At 61.5% G+C, this 17,952-nt stretch overlaps 1 protein-coding gene across 4 annotated transcripts; it reads right to left on the reverse strand.

Moving 5' to 3' along the window:
• Positions 1–592: 592 nt before the first annotated feature.
• LOC129213257 (glucagon receptor-like) lies at positions 593–6,741 on the reverse strand. 4 transcript variants are annotated; one of them, XM_054842985.1, is made up of 14 exons: positions 6,641–6,741; positions 5,709–5,860; positions 5,358–5,454; positions 4,925–5,032; positions 4,505–4,626; positions 4,294–4,400; positions 4,033–4,189; positions 3,481–3,640; positions 3,196–3,256; positions 2,935–3,004; positions 2,400–2,488; positions 2,080–2,218; positions 1,785–1,826; positions 593–1,652 (listed from the first exon to the last, which is right to left on the reverse strand). In XM_054842985.1, exons 2-14 carry the CDS (start codon positions 5,784–5,786, stop codon positions 1,581–1,583), a joined length of 1,302 nt encoding a protein of 433 aa, XP_054698960.1. In that variant the 5' UTR covers positions 5,787–5,860; positions 6,641–6,741; the 3' UTR covers positions 593–1,580. The 4 variants fall into 4 exon arrangements, with proteins under 4 accessions (XP_054698960.1, XP_054698957.1, XP_054698959.1 ...); XM_054842982.1 differs by having other exon boundaries at positions 2,080–2,263; XM_054842984.1 differs by having other exon boundaries at positions 2,080–2,263; positions 5,709–5,840; positions 6,641–6,689.
• Positions 6,742–17,952: the final 11,211 nt, after the last annotated feature.

Genomic DNA, 17,952 nt, shown 5'->3' on the forward strand with positions numbered 1-17,952 from the left:
AGCCCGCAGGCAAAGGGAGCTGGGGCTGGAGAACCTCCTGTGTCCACCTGCATGTAGTGGAGAGAAAAAGCTGCTTTCTCCTTCCCGGAGTGGCCTTTTCTGCAACGTAAAGCATTGTGCGGTGGGAACAACAGACTGAGCGGCATGTCTGTCCTGCTAGTGAAGGTACGAGCAAGGGGACCGGGGTGGGGGGGGTGGTGGCATCTGCTGCTCTCGGCTCTCACTGGGGAGCGCCAGGACCAGTGCCAGGGCGGGAGCAGTTAAGTCAGGTGCACGGAGCCGTGCTTGAACCGTGCAGCCTTGGGTGCTTTGCTGGCGGAGGCGTGTGGATGTTCCTGGGTGTCCTAGGGCTCACCAGGCTGCTTGGCCAGGTGCTTTGGCACCCTACTGCAAAGCAAACGTCTTGAACCCCAGAAAGGCTCAGCCTTTGGTCAGCAAAACGCTTCCTGAGCCAAGGGTGCTTCCTGCCCGGGATTTCACAGCTCTCCCTGCTGCGAAGAGGGAGGTGGCTGGGCTCTACGCTGGGCCTGGAACGTGGGAGGTCGGGCTCAGCTCCCAGCTCGGCTGTAGGCTGGCTGATGCTCTCAAGTCCTTCATCTCCCTCATGATTTATTTTTATTTTCCCTTGCCACCAAAGGAGAAGCAATGCTGCCCTTAACGCGTAGGGTAAATACAAGAGTCAAAGTGCTCGAGCGCTGCGGGGAAACTACATGCGTGCCTGCTGCCTCGGCTCTGCTGGCTGTGACGGGGGCTCTGGGGGGACCTGCTGCAGGAGGAGCTCCGAGAGGAGAGCTGGTGTCTCGTGCAGCTGGAGAGCAGCGAGGAGGGAGGCGGGTGCTGATGCCTGTTCTGTATCAGCAATGAGGGTGGTGAGAAGGTGCAGAAACAGCACCTCGCTATGAAGAGGAGCTTCGCAGGATGGCTCTGGGATGGATGTCTTGGAGCTCTCAGGGTGTTGGTGAGATGGCCCTTGCTTAGGGAGAGTTTGCAGGTGATGTCCTGGATCAGAGCGGTGCTGGCACGGCCCAGGGCACAGCAGGAGGTGCTTGTTCATCTGGACAGCAGATCTGTGCAGCAGTGCCGGGCTGAGCAGCGTCTCCCGTTCCCCGCTGCTTGCCCTCTGCTGACGGTGATGGCCAGGCTCCTTCTCCAGCCACCGTGATGCCCTCCTGCAGACGCCCAGGTTGGTGCAGATGAGAAGTGGGTTTCCCACGAGCACGGCTGGTGGATGCCAACAGAGGTAGCTGACGGCGTACAGGCAGCAGTAGAAAGCAGCAGGCGCGTCTCTCCGTGCAGCTCACCAAGCCCGAGCAAGGTGAGGCCCTTCTGAGGGGGCAGCGATGTCCGGTATGAGCCCAGGGTGCCTGCCTCCCCTCGGCCCGCAGCCCGGGGATGTCCCCTCCAGCAGTTCCAGTGCTCTCAGGTGCAGCACAGCTGAGACGCTGGTCCCAGCCCAGCCGTCCCGTGTGGGTGCTGCCCCAGCATGGCTTCCCCGCAGCCCCCTGCCCCTCCAGCCGGGCCCCTGCGCCCATCGTGGCCAGCAGCCCCTCTCCTCTGGCTCTGCAGGGCCGGTCACCGCATCACTGGGCGCAGCAGAGCACCGGGTGGTCGAGCTTCCAGAGCTGCCACTTCTTCTTCATCTCCGACTTCACCTGCCACGGCGGGGGAGAGAATGGGGGCTTTTCCCTGGCTGTGCCCCCCCCAGACCTTGGGATGGCAAAGCCACCGGCCGAGGCAGGGCTGAGCCCCAGCGCCGGGCAGGAGGAGCTGCAGCAGGTACGTACCTCCTTATTGGCAAAGCAGTACAGCACGGCCACCAGGAAGCCCTGGAGGGAGAGCAGGGGAGTGAGCCCCCACCGCCACCCCCATCCCAGGGCTGGGATGGGCCCTGGCCATTTCTGGGTGCTTTTGGGGCTGAGGTCCCCCTGCCACCACTGCCTCAGAGGGCACAGGAGGGACCATCACGCACCCAACGGGGCTGGGGCACTGCGGGGAGAGCGAGCTGGAAAAGGGACCCCTTAATTTTTGCTCCATGGTGTGCCCGGGGCAGAGCAAGGATGTGTCACGCTCCCACCTCACCTGGAAGGAGTTGAGGAAGAGGGTGAAGAACACCTTGACGTAGCGCAGGATGCCCGTGGTTTGCTCATCGGTGGCAAAGATGAAGACAACCTCATGGATCCCGAAGAGGGGGATGAGGGTGAGCGTGGCTTTGGCCAGGCTGAAAGAATGTAAGGGGACCCCTCTGGCAGCGAGTACTGAAGGGCTGGGGCACGGGTGCAGGCAGGGATGAACGAGCTCTTAGTTCATCTCAGGGTGGTTTAATGGTGGGGAGGGGGAGGTGGGGGAGCCCCAGGACCGAGGAGGACCCACAACCAGCTGCCCCCTCCCTCCCGGCTCACCGCAGCTTGTAGTCTGCGTAGCCCTTCTGGTTGGCACGGAGCTTGGCCAGGATCACCTTGAGGATCCGCATGAAGATCAGCAGGTTGATCTGGGGGGGGAGACAGTGCAGGGGCACAGGTAGCCCAGCACCCCACCCGGGCCACGATACGTGCCCTCGGGGGCCACAGGAGATGACACCCCCCTGTACTGCCAAGGCTGCTGCTGCCCAGCGGTGCTGCGTCCCCAGAGCTGCCAAAATCCCCAGACCGTGGCCAGGGAAGCAGCAGGGCCACCCCCAGCCCCCCTCTTTAGGGCTCAGCACAGCTTCCCCCCGCCCCCCCCAGACCTCCGGAGCGTGGGGGTTAGCGAGCTGGTGCAACACGCCCACCCCACCCCCCCGCCATGTGCAGTCGCCCGCTGCCTGGGAAGGCAGCCCCCCTCCCTCCAGCTCTGCGGGGGGCTGCCCTGGGGGTCGCTGCCCCCACCCCAGGGCTGGGACCCAGGAGCCAAGCTACTGTTGTCCGAAAAGGTGTGGGGCTGGCGGGTGCCCCCTACCAGGGAGGCAAGCAGGATGGGGATGCGGATGATCCACCAGTAAGCCATGTTCTCGTTCAGCGCCCAGCACCTGCCCAGGGAGACACGGAGAGCAGCACCATCATGCTGTGCCAGGGGGCGCAGGATGAGGCCAAGAGCGTGCCAGCCCCAGCGAGGTGGGTCAGGGACCCACAGCAGTCTCCATCCCACCCCCCCGCCGAGGCTGAACCCCAGCCTGGGGTTGGGCATCCCCGCAGGACCCCCCCATCCCTCCCCACTCACTCTGCGTTCTCCTTCAGGTACTTGGCGGCCATCCAGGGCACCACGAACACCACGGGGGTCCCTGCAAGTCACACAGCAAACCCTGTAAAACCAAGTGCCTGCCTGAGCTGAGAAACCGGCCCCGGGGCGGGGGGACAGCGTGGGGACGCTGCGGGGTAGCAGCTTGCCCTGGGGTCAGCAGAGCCCCCATCCCGCACCCTCCCAGGGCCAGTTTGGGCCACGGCGCTTGCCGACACTGCACTGGGTGCCGTCCCCAGCCCCGCCGCGTGCCCGGGTGGCCCCTACCCCAGCCCAGGTAGAGGTAGAGCCTGTAGTAATTCTTCTCAGAGAAGACGGCCCCAATCAGCAGCTTGTAGAGGTAGACGGCTTCCACCAGGAACCAGTAGTGGTTGGCCAGGATGCAGTACTGCATCAGCACCTGCGCCGCCCGGCAGCCCAGCGCCGCCTGCGAGAGGAGACCTGCCGTGGGGCCGGCAGAGAGCTCACCCAGAGGCAGCCCGGGTACGCCAAGAGCTTGTCCACTGGGTGCACGGTGCTGCACAGGCACCCCAAGAGCTCTCCCATGGGGGCACGGGCGCCCTGAGAGCTTGCCCAGAAGGTGCGCAGGCACCTTAAGCACCCCGAGACCTTGTCCATCAGGTGTGTGGGCAGCATGGGTACCCCAAGAGCTCATCCCTCAGGTGCATGGCACTGCACAGGCACCCCAAGAGCTCTCCCACTGGGTGTCTGGGGCTGCGTGGGCACCAGCACCTGGCTGCACACCCCTCCCTGGGGCGATGGTCCCCACCCCGATTCCAGCCCAGCATTGAGCCGGGTCCCCCCCCGGGCAGCACTTGCCTCGTGGCTCAGCAGAGCCTCCCAGTCGGCCACCTGCACCACCTCCATGCCCCAGCGCTTCTCCAGCAGCGCGTCCTTCACCATCACCGAGGTCGCCCGCAGCCCGAAGGAGGCGAAGAGGTTGGCGTGGATGTAATTCCTGGTGCAGCGGAGCTTCCTGCCGAGAGCGAGGGTGTCGGGGGCAGTGGGGGAACCCCTCGGCTTGGCCATCACCGGCTGGGAAGGACGAGGGGCAGGACTGCATCCCCCCAGTTCTCCTACCTGAAGACGGTGAGGATGAGCAGGGCAGAGACAAGGGTGAGGAGCGACAGCGAGTATCCCACAGTGTAGAGCACCTTGAAGCTCACCATCAGCCGGCGGGCACCCTCCTGCAGGCAAGCACGGCGCTGGTGAGCCTGGGCGAGCAGCACCCTCTGGCACGGCTGGGTGCCCCTGCCCGTCCCTGCCCAATCGCTGGACCGGGGCATCCCACCTCCTCAGCAGCGGACTCCATCTCCTCCTCGCACTGCGAGTAGTCCCGCCAGGGCTGGCTGCCGTTCACCGTCACCCACTGCCCGTCGGTGCCGCACCTGCGGCTCACCAGCCCGTGTTTCACTGCGGGTACAAAGCACCGGCACGTTCCCCTCGGGCTCCCCCAAATCCCTCTCCTGGGAGGATGGGCGAACTCTGCTCAGCCCCAAAGACCCTCTTCTAGGGCAGGTGTGAGCAGGGCACGAGCTGGCTCTGCTCCCTGCCCCTTGTGTCCCCTCAGCCCCAGGTCTGCTCGTGGGTCCCTCTCCCACAGCAATGGGCAGGAGGGGAAACCCCGAGGGCCTCTTCCCCCCCTCCCTCCCCCCCCCCAGCATGGCTCAGCCCTGGCTCCCAGCTCTGGGGTGCAGAGAGTGACCATCACCTTTCTCAAACCAGGGCAGGTAGAAGGGGCAGGAGACGTTGACGGTGGTGCCAGGGCTCCCGTCGGGCCAGCAGGCATACATGTCGAACGTCCGGTTGCAGAAGAGCCCTTCCAACGGCAGCGAGGGGGGGGAAAGCCGACGGTCAGACGCTGGAGGCACGGCCGCATCCAGCCCTGCCGTCCCAGCCCGCTGCCAGCACCTCTGCGGGGGCTGACATCACCCTGATTGGGGCCCTGGTACCTCGGCCCCCCCCGGGGCATTCCAGCCCTGGGCATCCCATCTGAGGTGTGGGGACGCTCATCAGTCCCTGGCTCATCCCTCCGTGGGTGACCAGCACAGAGGATGCTGGAGGAGGGATAAGACCCAGCCCCAGCCATCGCCTGGCTCCGCGTGCCCCCACGTCTGACCCCGAGCGGGGGCACAGCTGGGTACCTGCCGGGTAGGGTTCGCTCGCCATCCTCCTCAAGCACTCGTCACGGTACCGCATCCACTCCTCGAAGGTCTTCTCCAGCACCTTGGCCCCACCGTTCTGCAAGCCCAGAGCTGGGTCAGAGCCTCCGGCCACGCTGGCCTGCCCGCCCCACCGCAGCGCCCACCGGCTCCCCAAGATGGCTGCCTGCATCCCCTCGACAAACTCGGCTGCCTGCTCCCCTCGCCTGCCGCAGCATCCTCGAGAGGGGCAGGAGCACAGGATGAAGCCAGGACCGAGCCAGTTCGTGAGGGGTCAAAGCGTGGTAATGCCAACCCTGCCGCCCCATGGGCCGGCCCCAGCTTGTCCCTTACCGGCACGGAGGAGAACAGGCACATCCAGGCAAAATGGACGAGGCTCCGCCGGTACCCGGACCCGGGCACGTCCCTCATGGCTGCCCCCGCCGGCCCGTGGCCAGTGCTCCCAGTACCGGGGTGCGTCTTGGACTGAGATGGGGACCCAGATCCTGGGTGAGAAGTGGAGGACTGAGGGCGACACGGCTCTGCCGGCCTGCGCTGGTGTGGACGATGCTCTCCCCGAGGCAGCGGAGAACCGGGGTGTGAGTGCCAGCCGCAGGCACGTCCTGGGCTGCTGCAGCCCTGGGTCACTTCCCTGTCGGAGCCAACACCTCGGGGAGCATCAGGCAGAGCATAACTGGGTCACATCTCTTGGCCGAGCCTTGCCAGCTTCCACACCACCGCTGCCAGCCCCCGGGGCAGCTGGCAAGCGAAGGGGCCGTGACACTGAAGTCGGAGGGGAGCAAAAGCCATCCCGGTAACTGACGTGACAGCCCCTGTGCCACCGCTGCCCACCCTAGCAGGCGGCCGGCACCCCATGGGTGGCCTGTTGCCACCGAGCCCCGGGAAGGCGCCAGGGCTGCAGGGACAGAGCTCTCGGGGGGCTCTGGGACCCGCCGTGCCACCCCCAGCCCGCTGCCTGCCAGCCAGGATGGGACCCCCCAAATCAGCTGCACCCCATCGCCTCCCGGCCCCACTCACGCTCACAGAGACTCTGCAGTCCCTCGCCCAGCCGGGGGGCTCCGGAGGGACAAGCAGCGCCCCCCCCCCTCCCCGGCCAACACGGACGGCCCCAGCCCGGGACCCCCCTTCCAGCACGGACACCCCCCGGTCTGTGCCCACCCGTATCCCCGGCCGGCACGGATGCTCCCCGGTTCCTGCCTCCCCCGGGGCTCCCCAGCCGGTCCCGCTCGGTGCCCGCGGAGGTCCCGCTCCCTCCGCCCGCTTACCCTGCGCTCCGCAGCCCCGGCAGCCCCGGCTCCGCGACGTGAGCGCGGCGGCGAGTGTGCGGGGTGTGCGGGGTGTGCGTGCGGGTGTGTGTGTGTGTGTGTGTGTGTGCGGGGTGTGCGGGGTGTGTGTGTGTGCGCGGTGTATGTGTGCGGGGTGTGTGTGTGTGTGTGTGCGCGGGGTGTGTGTGTGTGTGCGGGGGGTGTGTATGTGTGCGGGGTGTGTGTGTGTGTGTGTGCGCGGGGTGTGTGTGTGTGTGTGCGCGGGGTGTGTATGTGTGCGGGGTGTGTGTGTGTGTGTGTGCGCGGGGTGTGTGTGTGTGTGCGCGGTGTATGTGTGCGGGGTGTGCGGTGCGGCCGCCTCCCGCCAGCGCCGTGCCCCGACGGGGGGGGGGGAGTTTGGGGGCGGCACCGCCTCCCAGGGCTCGGGCCGCCCCGACGGGCTCCGGGGGGGAGGGTGGGATCCGCCCCCGCGAAGCTCCGGCACGGCCCCCACGGAGACCCCCGTCGCATCCCGCAGGGACGGGGATGAGGGTCCAGGGCCAGCCCTGCCCGGGGTCCCCAAATGAGATGGGGACAAGGAGGGGGGGTCTGGCCCTGCCCGGGGTCTCTGGTGGCATCACATGAGGACGGGGACGAGGGTCCAGCCCTCAAACTGTGGGTCACAGGGACGGGAACGTGGGGCCACACCCCCTCGGTGTCCCCCCAGAGCCCCCCCCGGCCCCACGCAGCCCCCGGGAGAGTCGCGGGGGTCCTTCACCTTCCAGGTTTGGCATCCCGATGGCTGTCCCCTGGGCTGGGTGCCATGGGGTGCCGGCACGGTGGCAGCCCCTCGTCGTGGGCTGCTGGGGGCCACCCTCCCCTGGGGACGATGCCGGATCCGGCGCAGGGACACAGCCCGTGACTCGGGTCCCATCGTCTGGCCCCAACAACGGAGACTTCACGAGGGCAGGGACACGCCATGGGACAAGCCTGGTGGCCCGGGTGACGCTGCCTCCCCGGCTGCCCCTGCCCCACAGCGCGACGTCCCATTTACATCCTAACGCTGCTGCTGGCTGAACGCATCAGAAAAAACATTTATTTTGCAAAACTGGGATGTTCACCCTGAAACCGTGCCAGTGGGCTCGGAGCAGACAGCGCTTGAGATGGACGAGGAGGGGCATCTGTCGCTCTCGCAAAGTGAGCGGTGTCTGGCTATTGCAAGTGAAAAATAACCCGTTAGCGGAGCAGCCCGTGGTCGTGTTTCGCTGGTTTGGGGGAAGCCGAGCCCTCGGGTGTCTTTCTCAGCACGAGCTGACACCGGGCTCTTTCTGGGGTCTCTCCACCCCGTGCGTTTGCTTATGAGCAGATTATAGCGCTTGTGTGAGTCCGCTCGGTGCGTACAGATGGAAAGCTAAACATAATGCGCTTGAGATTTAAAGAGCGGAGCCTGGGTGGGTTTTGGCCGGCTGTGCTTGCTCTGATACTGGAGGGTCCCCAGGCGAGGTGTGGGTCTGTCTGCAGGGTCCCAGCGCCCCGTTAGGGACGAGGAGGTGAGTGGGGTGGTGGGGTTTGAGGGCAAGTTGGGCCCTTGCACCCCTCTGAGCATCCCAGCGGTGTGAGGGCCGTGCACGGGGAGCGGGTCCTTCCACCCCTGCAGATCCTCCCACTTGGGAAGCTGAGCCGGAGAGCGGCCCTGAGCCTGCGAGGGCTCTCCCGGGTGCACCAGAGAGGTGCGGGTGTTTGCACCCCATCCGGTGTGGTCACAGCGACACTGGTTCATACTGGGAAGCAGGTGCTGGGGCGATGCCATGCTGTGACGGGGTGCATCTCCCCTGCAAACCTGCCATCGGGCTCGGCACCGTCTGCCCTCCCATGGCTCCAGGACCACGGAGGGTCCCCATCACCGGCAGCAGGGCAAGGTGCCGGCACTGGGGAGCTGCCCGGTGGGTGCAGGCAGGGAATGCGCCTCTTGGGCGTTTCCAAGGGGACTGGGAGAATAAATCAGTTTTCTGGCAGGATTCGAGCAGCCTCTGCACGAGGAAGCACATAGCGCAGAAGTGCCAGGAGCTGGGGACCCCTCTCGTGTCCTCCCAGGGTGGGCAGGGCTCATGCCGGGGGGTCCAGGAGCTGTGAGCGATGAACTCTCAGGCTGTGCAGGTGCAGACCCTCGTGTCCCCCCTCTTTCAGGGCCATCTGCCCCCAGGTACCGCATTCCCCAGGGCTGTGTCCATTTGTACCCAGGCAGAAGGCAACCTCCTCCTGCCAAAACTCACCAGGAGCCTGGGACAGCAGCGATGGGGGTGAGAAATCGGTCCGGGAAGGAGCGCTTTGGAAACAGGGGTGGGTGCCAGAGAGATACCAAGGGCGGCAATGTTTCCATCAGCACCTATTGATATAATTCCTATAGGGGAGTCACGATGCTGGCGTGACCCCGTCAGGTTATGGAAACGCCTAGGCAGAAGGTAGCACAGTCCTCGGACACAGCCACCAGCTCCTGCTGAGCGACCTGGGCCGATTAATGCTCCAGAACCAGTAACTCCTCATGAAAAGCCCCAGGCACCTGTATTAACCCTCTGCAGGACATTTCTAGGTGGTCCCTGCCCAAGGGATGGAGGAAAGGCAGGCCGGTGGGCAGAGGGGACGGGAGCCCCATCCAGGTACCGGGGATGAGGAGGGAGCTTGTGCGTGGCACCAAAGATGGACAGTGGGTGAGGTCTGGCTGAGGGACGGGGGCCGTGGGAAGGTCTGGCTGGCCCAAACCTCACTGGAAGGTGGGCAAACAGCGGCGGGAGGCAGCTGGTCTCACTTGGTGATGGCACCGAGATTGGGACAGAGCAACACCACTGGAGGTGGAGATGATGGGACTGTAGGATAATCCCAGCTAGGAGGGACCTCGGGAGGTCTCTAGTCCAGCTCTGGTCACAGCAGGGCCAGCTCTGAGGTCAGACCTGGCTCAGGGCTCTACCCAGTCTGGTCTTGACAACCCCCAAGGATGGAGATGGAAGATGGACCATGATTGAAATCTCTAAAGCCTCCAGACAGCAGATAACCCGAAAGAAGAGTGTTTCCCACGGGGTTTCTCTGCACAAGCATCACCAAGCGCTGGGGCTGGCCACCAAGGAAACCTGCAAGCCACCAAGGGTGGTGAGGAATAAGCGTGTGTGCCTGCGGGCACCTTTACCCGATGCACACAGAGATGCTCTTCCCCCCGTAACGGCCTTGCTGGAAGAAGACATAACTATTAGCATGGAGAACGGCTGGCACCACTCGGTACCCCTCACAGCGGCCGAGTAGCAGAGAAGGATGGGGACGAGGAGGAGGCACGTGGCCTTGGAGACGTCGCCCCAGCCACGCCGCTGACGCAGTTTTGCTGGGGGTTTTGCCGCTTTCCTCCTTGGTGGACAGTTAACTTTTTCTCAGGGTGACAAGCACTTTCTGTGGAAGGGTATAATTCCCAAACGGGGGCTGAAAAGCAACTTTGCTGGAAGGTTTTGAATCCCCTGCAGCACCTGTGGAAGCGAAGCAGGATGAGGACCTGAGCCCAGCCTGATCCCACCCGTACCGGCTGGTCGGGGCTGCCCCTTGCAGATGGCGGCACTTAAACTTTGCTTTTTTGCTGTGATTTTTTTTTTTTTTTTCTTCCCCATTACCGTCGGCAGCCAAGCGTGACTCACCAGCGCTCGGCGGCTCATTTTGCAGACTGAGCTCCAGATGGTTTCCCCTGGCTCACCCTGCCCCGGGTAGCTGCCGCCTTGCTGCCGCTTTGCAGCCTGGCTCCTCTTCCCCCAGCTGCTTGTCGCTCTGGGTGAAGAACCGATTCTCCTTTTTCTCCTCCACCTCTCGTCATATCTGTTCCTCCCCCGGGCAGGCAGCGGGCATTGCTCGGGCATCGCTCGCCGGGCTGGGGCTGGCCGTGTCCTGCCTTTGCCTCTCTCTGCGGGTTGATGTCGCCACTTGATGGTTTGAGCGTGGACGGGAAAAGCAGGGAGGCAACATCTGGGCTGCTGTGAGCTGGCCTCATCCTGTGCTGTAAGTGGATGTGGAGCAAGGAGGATGCTCAGCGGGTCAGAAAACTCCTGTACGAGGTCTCCTGAAGGGATTAGGACTCTTGTCTCGGAGGGGTAAATTGTGTGAGGGGCTCCTTTCCTGCTCCCACGCCACAGTGCCGACTCTCCCAGGGTCACATCCTGCCTCACACAGCCATAATATGGTCCTGGAATATCTATAGAAGATGCTTCCAGCCATGTCCCCAGACCCGGGCACTCTACAACTTTGCCATTCTTGCATGAGCCACAAAACTCCCAGCATCATCACCCGGTGCGGTCCCCGCCGACCCCGCAGAGCCCAAAGGGCTCTGCGGGGTCGGCGGGGACCACGCCGGGGTGGAGGGTCCATCTGGAGGGGATTTGCTTGCTGGTCCTTTGAATGGGGATGTGAGGAACAAGCTGTTCCTGTCCATATTGATGCATCTCAGGCAGGGTCTCCATAGCGACTGCAGCGTTTGTGGCTCAGCCGGGGGGGCCGGATCCTGACCCGTTGGGTGCTGCAAAGCCGGTTGTAGGCACGGGGAGGGTGGCCGGGACAGTATCCGGGTCCAGGTATCGCCGGGATGGATGCGGTCCCCGCAGGGTTGAGGTATCCAACCTCAGGAGAACCGCGTTCCCGTGCCCGGGGACGACCCCCCGCTGCTGCTCTGCATTTGGGGGGAGGTGCGCGGGCGTTTCCCATCGGCAGTTTTGCAGTCGGACCACGCGCATCCACATCCTCCTCTTGGCTGAGATCCTGGCAGCCCAGCAGCACGCGATGGTGATTTTAGCACCTCGATCTGCGCTCGGCCAGGCCCCAGAAGCTCCACAAGAGACGCAGCCGCTTGAAACACCTTCCCAATTTCCTCATGCAATGGGTAAGACCCTGTGAGACCACCACCAACCCCGCTCTCCAACAGCTCCTGTCCCGCTGGGGTGGGTTTTTGGGATGCGGGCTGCGCTGCGTGGCTGTCACCAAGGAGATACATTTGTTAAATTTATACGGTAAAGCGGGGGTTTGCTGTCAGAGATGGGAAAATCGGCCCCGAATGGTCTCGCGCATTGAAGGTGTTGGTGCCTCTCGGGCAACCTGAGAGCTGCAGAGGTGCTCAGGAAGAGGAGAGCATCCTCCAGCGTTACTACGGGCTGGGTGTCGAACCAGACAACCACACAGGGCCAGTCCCTTTCTCCAAGGACTGTCACCAAGTTTCATTTCATCTAGCCGCTACTGACGGCGGGTGGGGGGGAATTCATACATGTGTATTATGGTGGACTTTGCTAATCATGCAGCTTTGCTTCCCATACAGGAGTAATTCACAGAACAGAAATGCTAATCAACATATCCTGACTTGCAATTATTCAGTGAACTTCTCAGAAAAACCTGCCAGACCATTACCAGGTAAAGAAATTCATCAGCATGTGAATGCCCACGAACCCACGTGAGGAGGGACGTTACTCATTGGAACCGATCAATTCTGCGCTGCTTGCTGCCGGACTTGGGAGGCTGCTGCAAGCTCAGGTGCACCAAAGGCTTTTGTATATACTAAAAAGCAAAGTATTTTTAATATCAGCAGACGGTGTTATCGAAGATAGCTGCAGAAGTGCAGCCTGACGAGACCCGGAGGCAGACCCACACGAGCGCGGAGCCGCTTGCCCTGGGGTCAGTCCTTTTTGGAAGCTGTTGCCTGCATCCAACCAAACGCCGTTTCTTGCTCAAAGCTCTCTGACGCCCGAGAGAAATGACCCCAAGCTTTGCCCAGCCACAGAGCACTTCCTCTTGCTGCAGGGCAGTGGGGGTTTTTTTTGGGGGGGGGGTCTGACCTCTCTGACACAGAGCAACAGCCTTATTACCTTCTGGGAGACATCGAGTCACTCCAGCCAGAGAGGGCATCACCATGGGGCTGGACCATCACACCTCATCTCTGGGAGATTTGCTGCTTTGGGGCTTATTCCTGCAAAGACCATGTGAAATGTAATGTTTAATACTGTATCATATCTTATTATATGGTGCACGTTATTTCCACGTATGCTTGAGCATTTGCCTGGTGGCTACAGTCTTCGTTACAATACGATTATAAAGAGATTGACTCTATGTCAACATGTCCGTAGTCAGAAATCAGCCAAATGCCGCTGCCATCCCACCCAGCTGTGACCAGTTAGGGGATTTCTAGAGAATCAGCTGCTTGGACATATATTCCTGATAAATGCTGGTTTCAAGAGATACTGGGGGACAAAGGACTTGGGAGGGACAGGGAGAGATGCTCTTTTGAGTAAAGAAGGAAGAAGCTCGCAAGTCACGTCCCTGCACCTTGCAGGGGTCGTACGGGACCTGGAGCTCTGAGCTCAGGGTTTTTCACAGCGTTTCCACCCCATTTCCACCCCCTGGGGCAGCAACAGCCCAGGGATCCCGCTCCATCCACACTATTTCACAGCAAAGGTCACTTCCAAGCCGGTGCCTCAGCGCCGCGTTGCCACATGCCTGTGATAAATGACTGTTCCCAGCTCATAAAGGCACTATTGAATTTGGCACTTACTCAGAGAAACCCTCAGCAGATGCCGTCCTTCCAGAGAGCCCCCGGGCGCGCGGGTTGCCGGGTCCGTATTCAAAGCTGAGCAAGTCCCTTTAGCTTCTGTTATGTTTCTCTCCTTATTCAAGCAGGAAGGCTTAAACGATAAGATCAAGAACTTCTCTGAAAATCATCTATATTCACATCCTGCCCCGGAGCTGGACTCTTTGTACCCGTCCTCTGCTGAAGGGTACGGCTTGCCCTCCTCCATATGTAAAGCCTTGGCAGGCAGCGCAGCATCCGTATTCCACATCAGGGTCGCTCTACCCCCGGCATCAGGAATTCAAGGAGCAGATAAGAGGCTGCATCTTTTATTTCCTTCCTGCCCATTAGGAACCTGGTTGCAATTTCTATTCCCAGCTATTTAAGCGGAATTGCGCCCGATCTATCACTTGCCTGTCTTCTTTCTGGCCGGAGCGGTGGTGTAGCCACATCCCGGGGAAGCAGCATCTCCTTTTCTCCTGCCGGCATGGAAATAAGGGCAGTGGACACCTTCCTGCCTGGATGTGATGTACGAGGGGACGGAGCTGGGGACGGAGCTGTGCTTTGCTCTGCACCCAGCTGCATTTACAGCCCTGGGGGTAGAAAGGCAGATGACTTTCCAAAGGTGAAACACAGCCCTGAAGGTGATTTTGGGAAAGAAAAAAAAAAAAAAAAGAAAATCCCTTTGCCCCCCACTTTGAGCAAGCGTTTTTGTCATCCTCGGGGCACAGGCATGGCCTCCTGCCGCGTGGCCCGTGGCAGGCCACAGCTGCTTGCCAGGAACAGAGGGGACATGAGCAGGTTTCCAGGCTGGCAGCGCCAGGAATAAAAGATTCCCACTGGCTAAACCCTGCTCTGCCCCCGGCGGGGCAGCTACAGCTGGGTTTGGAGCAGGACCGTCCCCCCTGCCAGCACGTCCTGCCCTGCTCTTTAGCTTGCGTTTTAACACCAGGCGGGAGCCGAGGCACCCCGACACCCCACCGTGATGGCTGGAGGGGCTCAGCCCGGCTGGAGGAGAGCAGCCGGGGTGGCGACGCTCCTCTACGGACGTCCTGCACCAAAGCCGCTTCCTTCATCGGCGGCTGGACCTGACCTCTGGAAACCTCTCCCTCCGTCACGCCTGGATCTGCCGGGTCTCCATGGCCATGCTCCTCTCGGGAGGCTTCATGTGCCTTCGTGGCTGAATTGCAAAGAGGTCCAGCGCCAGCAGAGCCCACGGCTGTTTTCTGAAGCATCAGGAACAATCTGACTCTGGGTCAGCTCTCCCTGAGTTTCGTTTTTGTCCCACCGAAAGGCAGGGAAGGCAAACCCAGGAGTTTTCTCCCAGTGAGCCAATTTTAAATCAAACGCAAATCCTCCAGCCAGCGCATGGAAACGTGTTTCAGAGTAGCTAAGACAACGTGGATGAAGTGGCAACGGCGGCGGCTAGCCTCCCTCCGATCGCATCGCTCCCGGATCATCTCCTCCGACTGGCAGCTTGGATCGGTTTCAGACCCCTCCGTAGACTTGTGCTCACATCATTGTCTGGATTGTTCCGATTTCCCTTCCCAGTTCCTGTTTCCAAAGGCCAGGGCCAGCCCTTGCAAAGGCAGCTGGTAACGCCGGACACCTGCGCCGCGGCGGAGCTCGCTGCAGGAGTTCCTGCCTCTACGAGGACACGAGTCATGAAGGGATGACGCCGGTGACGTACCGGCAGTCCTCTCGGAGAAGCGTGCGCTTCAAAGCACTCTACAAATACCATGTTTTCCTCCCAAACGTCTTAGCGCTCACAGTTTTTTTATACTCCCACATGATTTCATTTCCCCTTCTCGCCCAGCTGGGATGAAAATGGACAATTTCTGGCATTTCCCAACAGGGAGAGATACCAGTTCAGGGCAGGCGCTGACCCTGGTGAGGCACCTTTCCCCATCGGTCCTCAGAGCCGGGCGCACATGGGACACGTGGACACGGCCCCATCCCACCCCACCTCCCGGGTGTCCCCCGGAGGCCCCTCGGCTACAGAGGAGCCAGGGCCAGCGATGTGTTTTGCAAAGCAGTGGCCACCGTGGGACCTGCGATGGACAGGGACTTGTGGGCGTGGAGGAGGACAAGGCTGTGCTCCTTGCAGCAGTGGCTCTGCCAGGGACTGTCCCCTGCAGCCACCGCTGCTCCTGGGCACAGCAATGACCTGGGTCTTCAACCTCCATCCCTACTAACCCCACTCCAGGTGAAACCACTGCTAAATGTCATTAAGCTTAATTGTAATTAAGCTGGGTAGGGTCTGGACTAAGCCCAGGTGTCATCTCTGAAGGGTGTTTTCAGCAGAGCCTCCCACACTACTTGCGTGCTTCACAGGGGCACGGCAGTGCTTTGCCAGCCAGGGCAGGAGATGGGAGGAGGCAGGTTGCTCCCCAAAATACTCAAGGGGAAGCCTGGAAGATCTCCTTCGCTACCGCTCTGAGGAACAAGTGGCTCGGTCCTGCCCGTGAAGGGATGTGGGCTGCTGCCCCGGCTCCCCCCTCCCAGCCCGGGGGCATCTCTGAAGCCCCCCTGTGCAAGCGGAGGAGCAAAGGTGGGCATGCTGCGTGGGCTGCTGCAGCAGGGTGACCTGTGCACGCCCCAAAAGTGGTGCTGGCCCCCAGCTGTTGCGAGGACAGCGGTGTTTTCTATAGCTTTGGCATCCTATTTTGTGAAACAGAGGCTAACTAGGGGCTCAAGAAGCTGCCATGTGTTGCAACGCGTTCTGGGTCCTGTCCAGCCGCCGGGTCTTTGCCATCTTGTGGTACAGTGTGAGGGAAGAAAATGTGTTTTTCCTCAGGACTGTAATCTGCGTGACTCTGTTTTGCTCAGACGAGGGTTCAGGTCACTCGGACCCGCAGGGTGAGGCGTGCTCTGCGTTTCCTTCTGGCCGGCAGATCTGAAGGGGCTTTAAAAACACAACGTGAGGCTGCCAACCCCCCTTGTGATCTGTAAGGCAGCTTAGAGCTGGGGAAGCAGAGGCACCGAGCCTGCGAAAGCCGCATTGCGTCATGGGGCCGGTCGCTTGAGGCTGATGGACCCTGGGGTCCCAGTTACTGGCCGAGGCGATGCATCTCCTGCAGCGTCCCGAGCAAAGCCCACGGGTTCCGAGGCTGCAGCCTGACGGGCACGGCACTGTATCACGGCACGCTCGGCCGTTTAACTTCAGCCTGCCGGGAAAACTTCTCCTTTTCCCCTCGCTTTGGGGAAAATAAAGTAAGAAAGTGACTTGCTGGCTTCTTAGCCGTTCCTCGCATGTGTCACCACAGGAGCTTCCCAAGCAGCTGGTGGAAGGGGCAGATCCGAGGCCGGGCCGCACCCTGGGCCTAGCGGAGCGGCTGCTCTTTGCAGGGAGACGGCTCCTCCGCTCGCACGCAGCTCTCCTTTGAGGCTTCGGACACGAAGAGCCCGGGCAGCTCGGCACACGCCGGTGTTCTGGGCTCTTTCTGGCGTTGGATTTCTGTGTATGCACAAAATCTTCACAAAACTGTGGGGGTTGGTGTATCTAAAGGTACTAACAGATGCCGTCAGCTGGCCTGCAAACAGCCCCTTGGATTTCTGTGCGTTAGCCAGGGCTGCTTGTGCGTGACTTTCCCTCTGATGATAGAAGGGCCAATTAATTGAGATAAAAAGTCGAGGCTGCGTAGTCCCCCGGTTATTGCTCCTTCCCCGCTTGCTCCCGTTTCTGCTGTCGCAGTGAAGCTCTCCGGCAGCAGCGGCATGGACTCCTCGCCTTCTGACTCCGCAATTTCCGTCTTCACGGAGCTTTTCTCTCCTATAGAACAGAGAAGATTTTTTAGCTCTCAGATACTGGCTGCGTTCCTTTCCGCTGGGCATCCTCGGCATCGGGGGCTCGCACGACTCGCTCGGAGGGTGCTGCATGCAGCCGAGCACCCGCGTGTGGTGATGGGGTATGAGCAAACCCATTTACCGCTGAGGTGCGGGCAAGTGTGACCCCAGACTCCTGCTCTGCAGCTTTCCCACCCTGGAGGCCATCCTCCTGTGATGCAACAGGCTTTGGACTACGTTTTGAGGGATATTCACCTCTCTCCTAGCTAACGAAACCTGAAGCTGGGTCCTGGGTTCACTGGCGACGTGCTGTGTTTTCTGGAGCTCCAGTGAAGAGAGATTTCTGGATGTACGTATCGCCTCTGCACAGCCATCCTCATCGTGAGGTTTTTTCTGATGTCATCAGAGATCTTCCAACAGCTTAATGGCTGACGGAGGCACCCAGCCTGCGCAGAAACCAATCTATCACTTCTCCAGGGAGCCAGAGATCCTCGTTACCTAACCGAGGGGGGATAATAACTCCCCAAATCCCACCACATCTGCAATAGCTTTTTCCTCAACAGCAGAGAGGTTATAAAGGTCTCCCTGCATCTGCTGTACGCTCCAGACAGCGGCAGGTGACGCGGCCGCGGCGCAGACAGCTGCTGGGAGCGATGCTGAACTCATCCAGGAGGAATAGCTTCCTCCAGGCTCGGTTTCACAGCTGAGGTGGTTTTGCAGCAGCAGAAGGTATGACAAGAAAAGGGGTATTTCCGGATGAGGCACGTCCCGGCTATCGCTCACCTTCTCCTTGCGGTCGTGCCTGGTTTGGTCTGGCTGGGGTTCCCGCCAGGCGATGAAGCTGGGTGCTGGGATCCCTTCGGCTCTGCTGAGAGCCGGGGTCCCGCAGGAGGACTCGGCGGTGCCAGCCCCCCCCAGCCCCGGGCACTGTCACCCACCCGTCTGCAGGTGACGGGGTTACTTGGGTCGCAAA

The sequence above is a fragment of the Grus americana genome, chromosome 15 (genome assembly GCF_028858705.1).
Source record: "Grus americana isolate bGruAme1 chromosome 15, bGruAme1.mat, whole genome shotgun sequence".
Lineage (NCBI taxonomy): Eukaryota > Metazoa > Chordata > Aves > Gruiformes > Gruidae > Grus > Grus americana.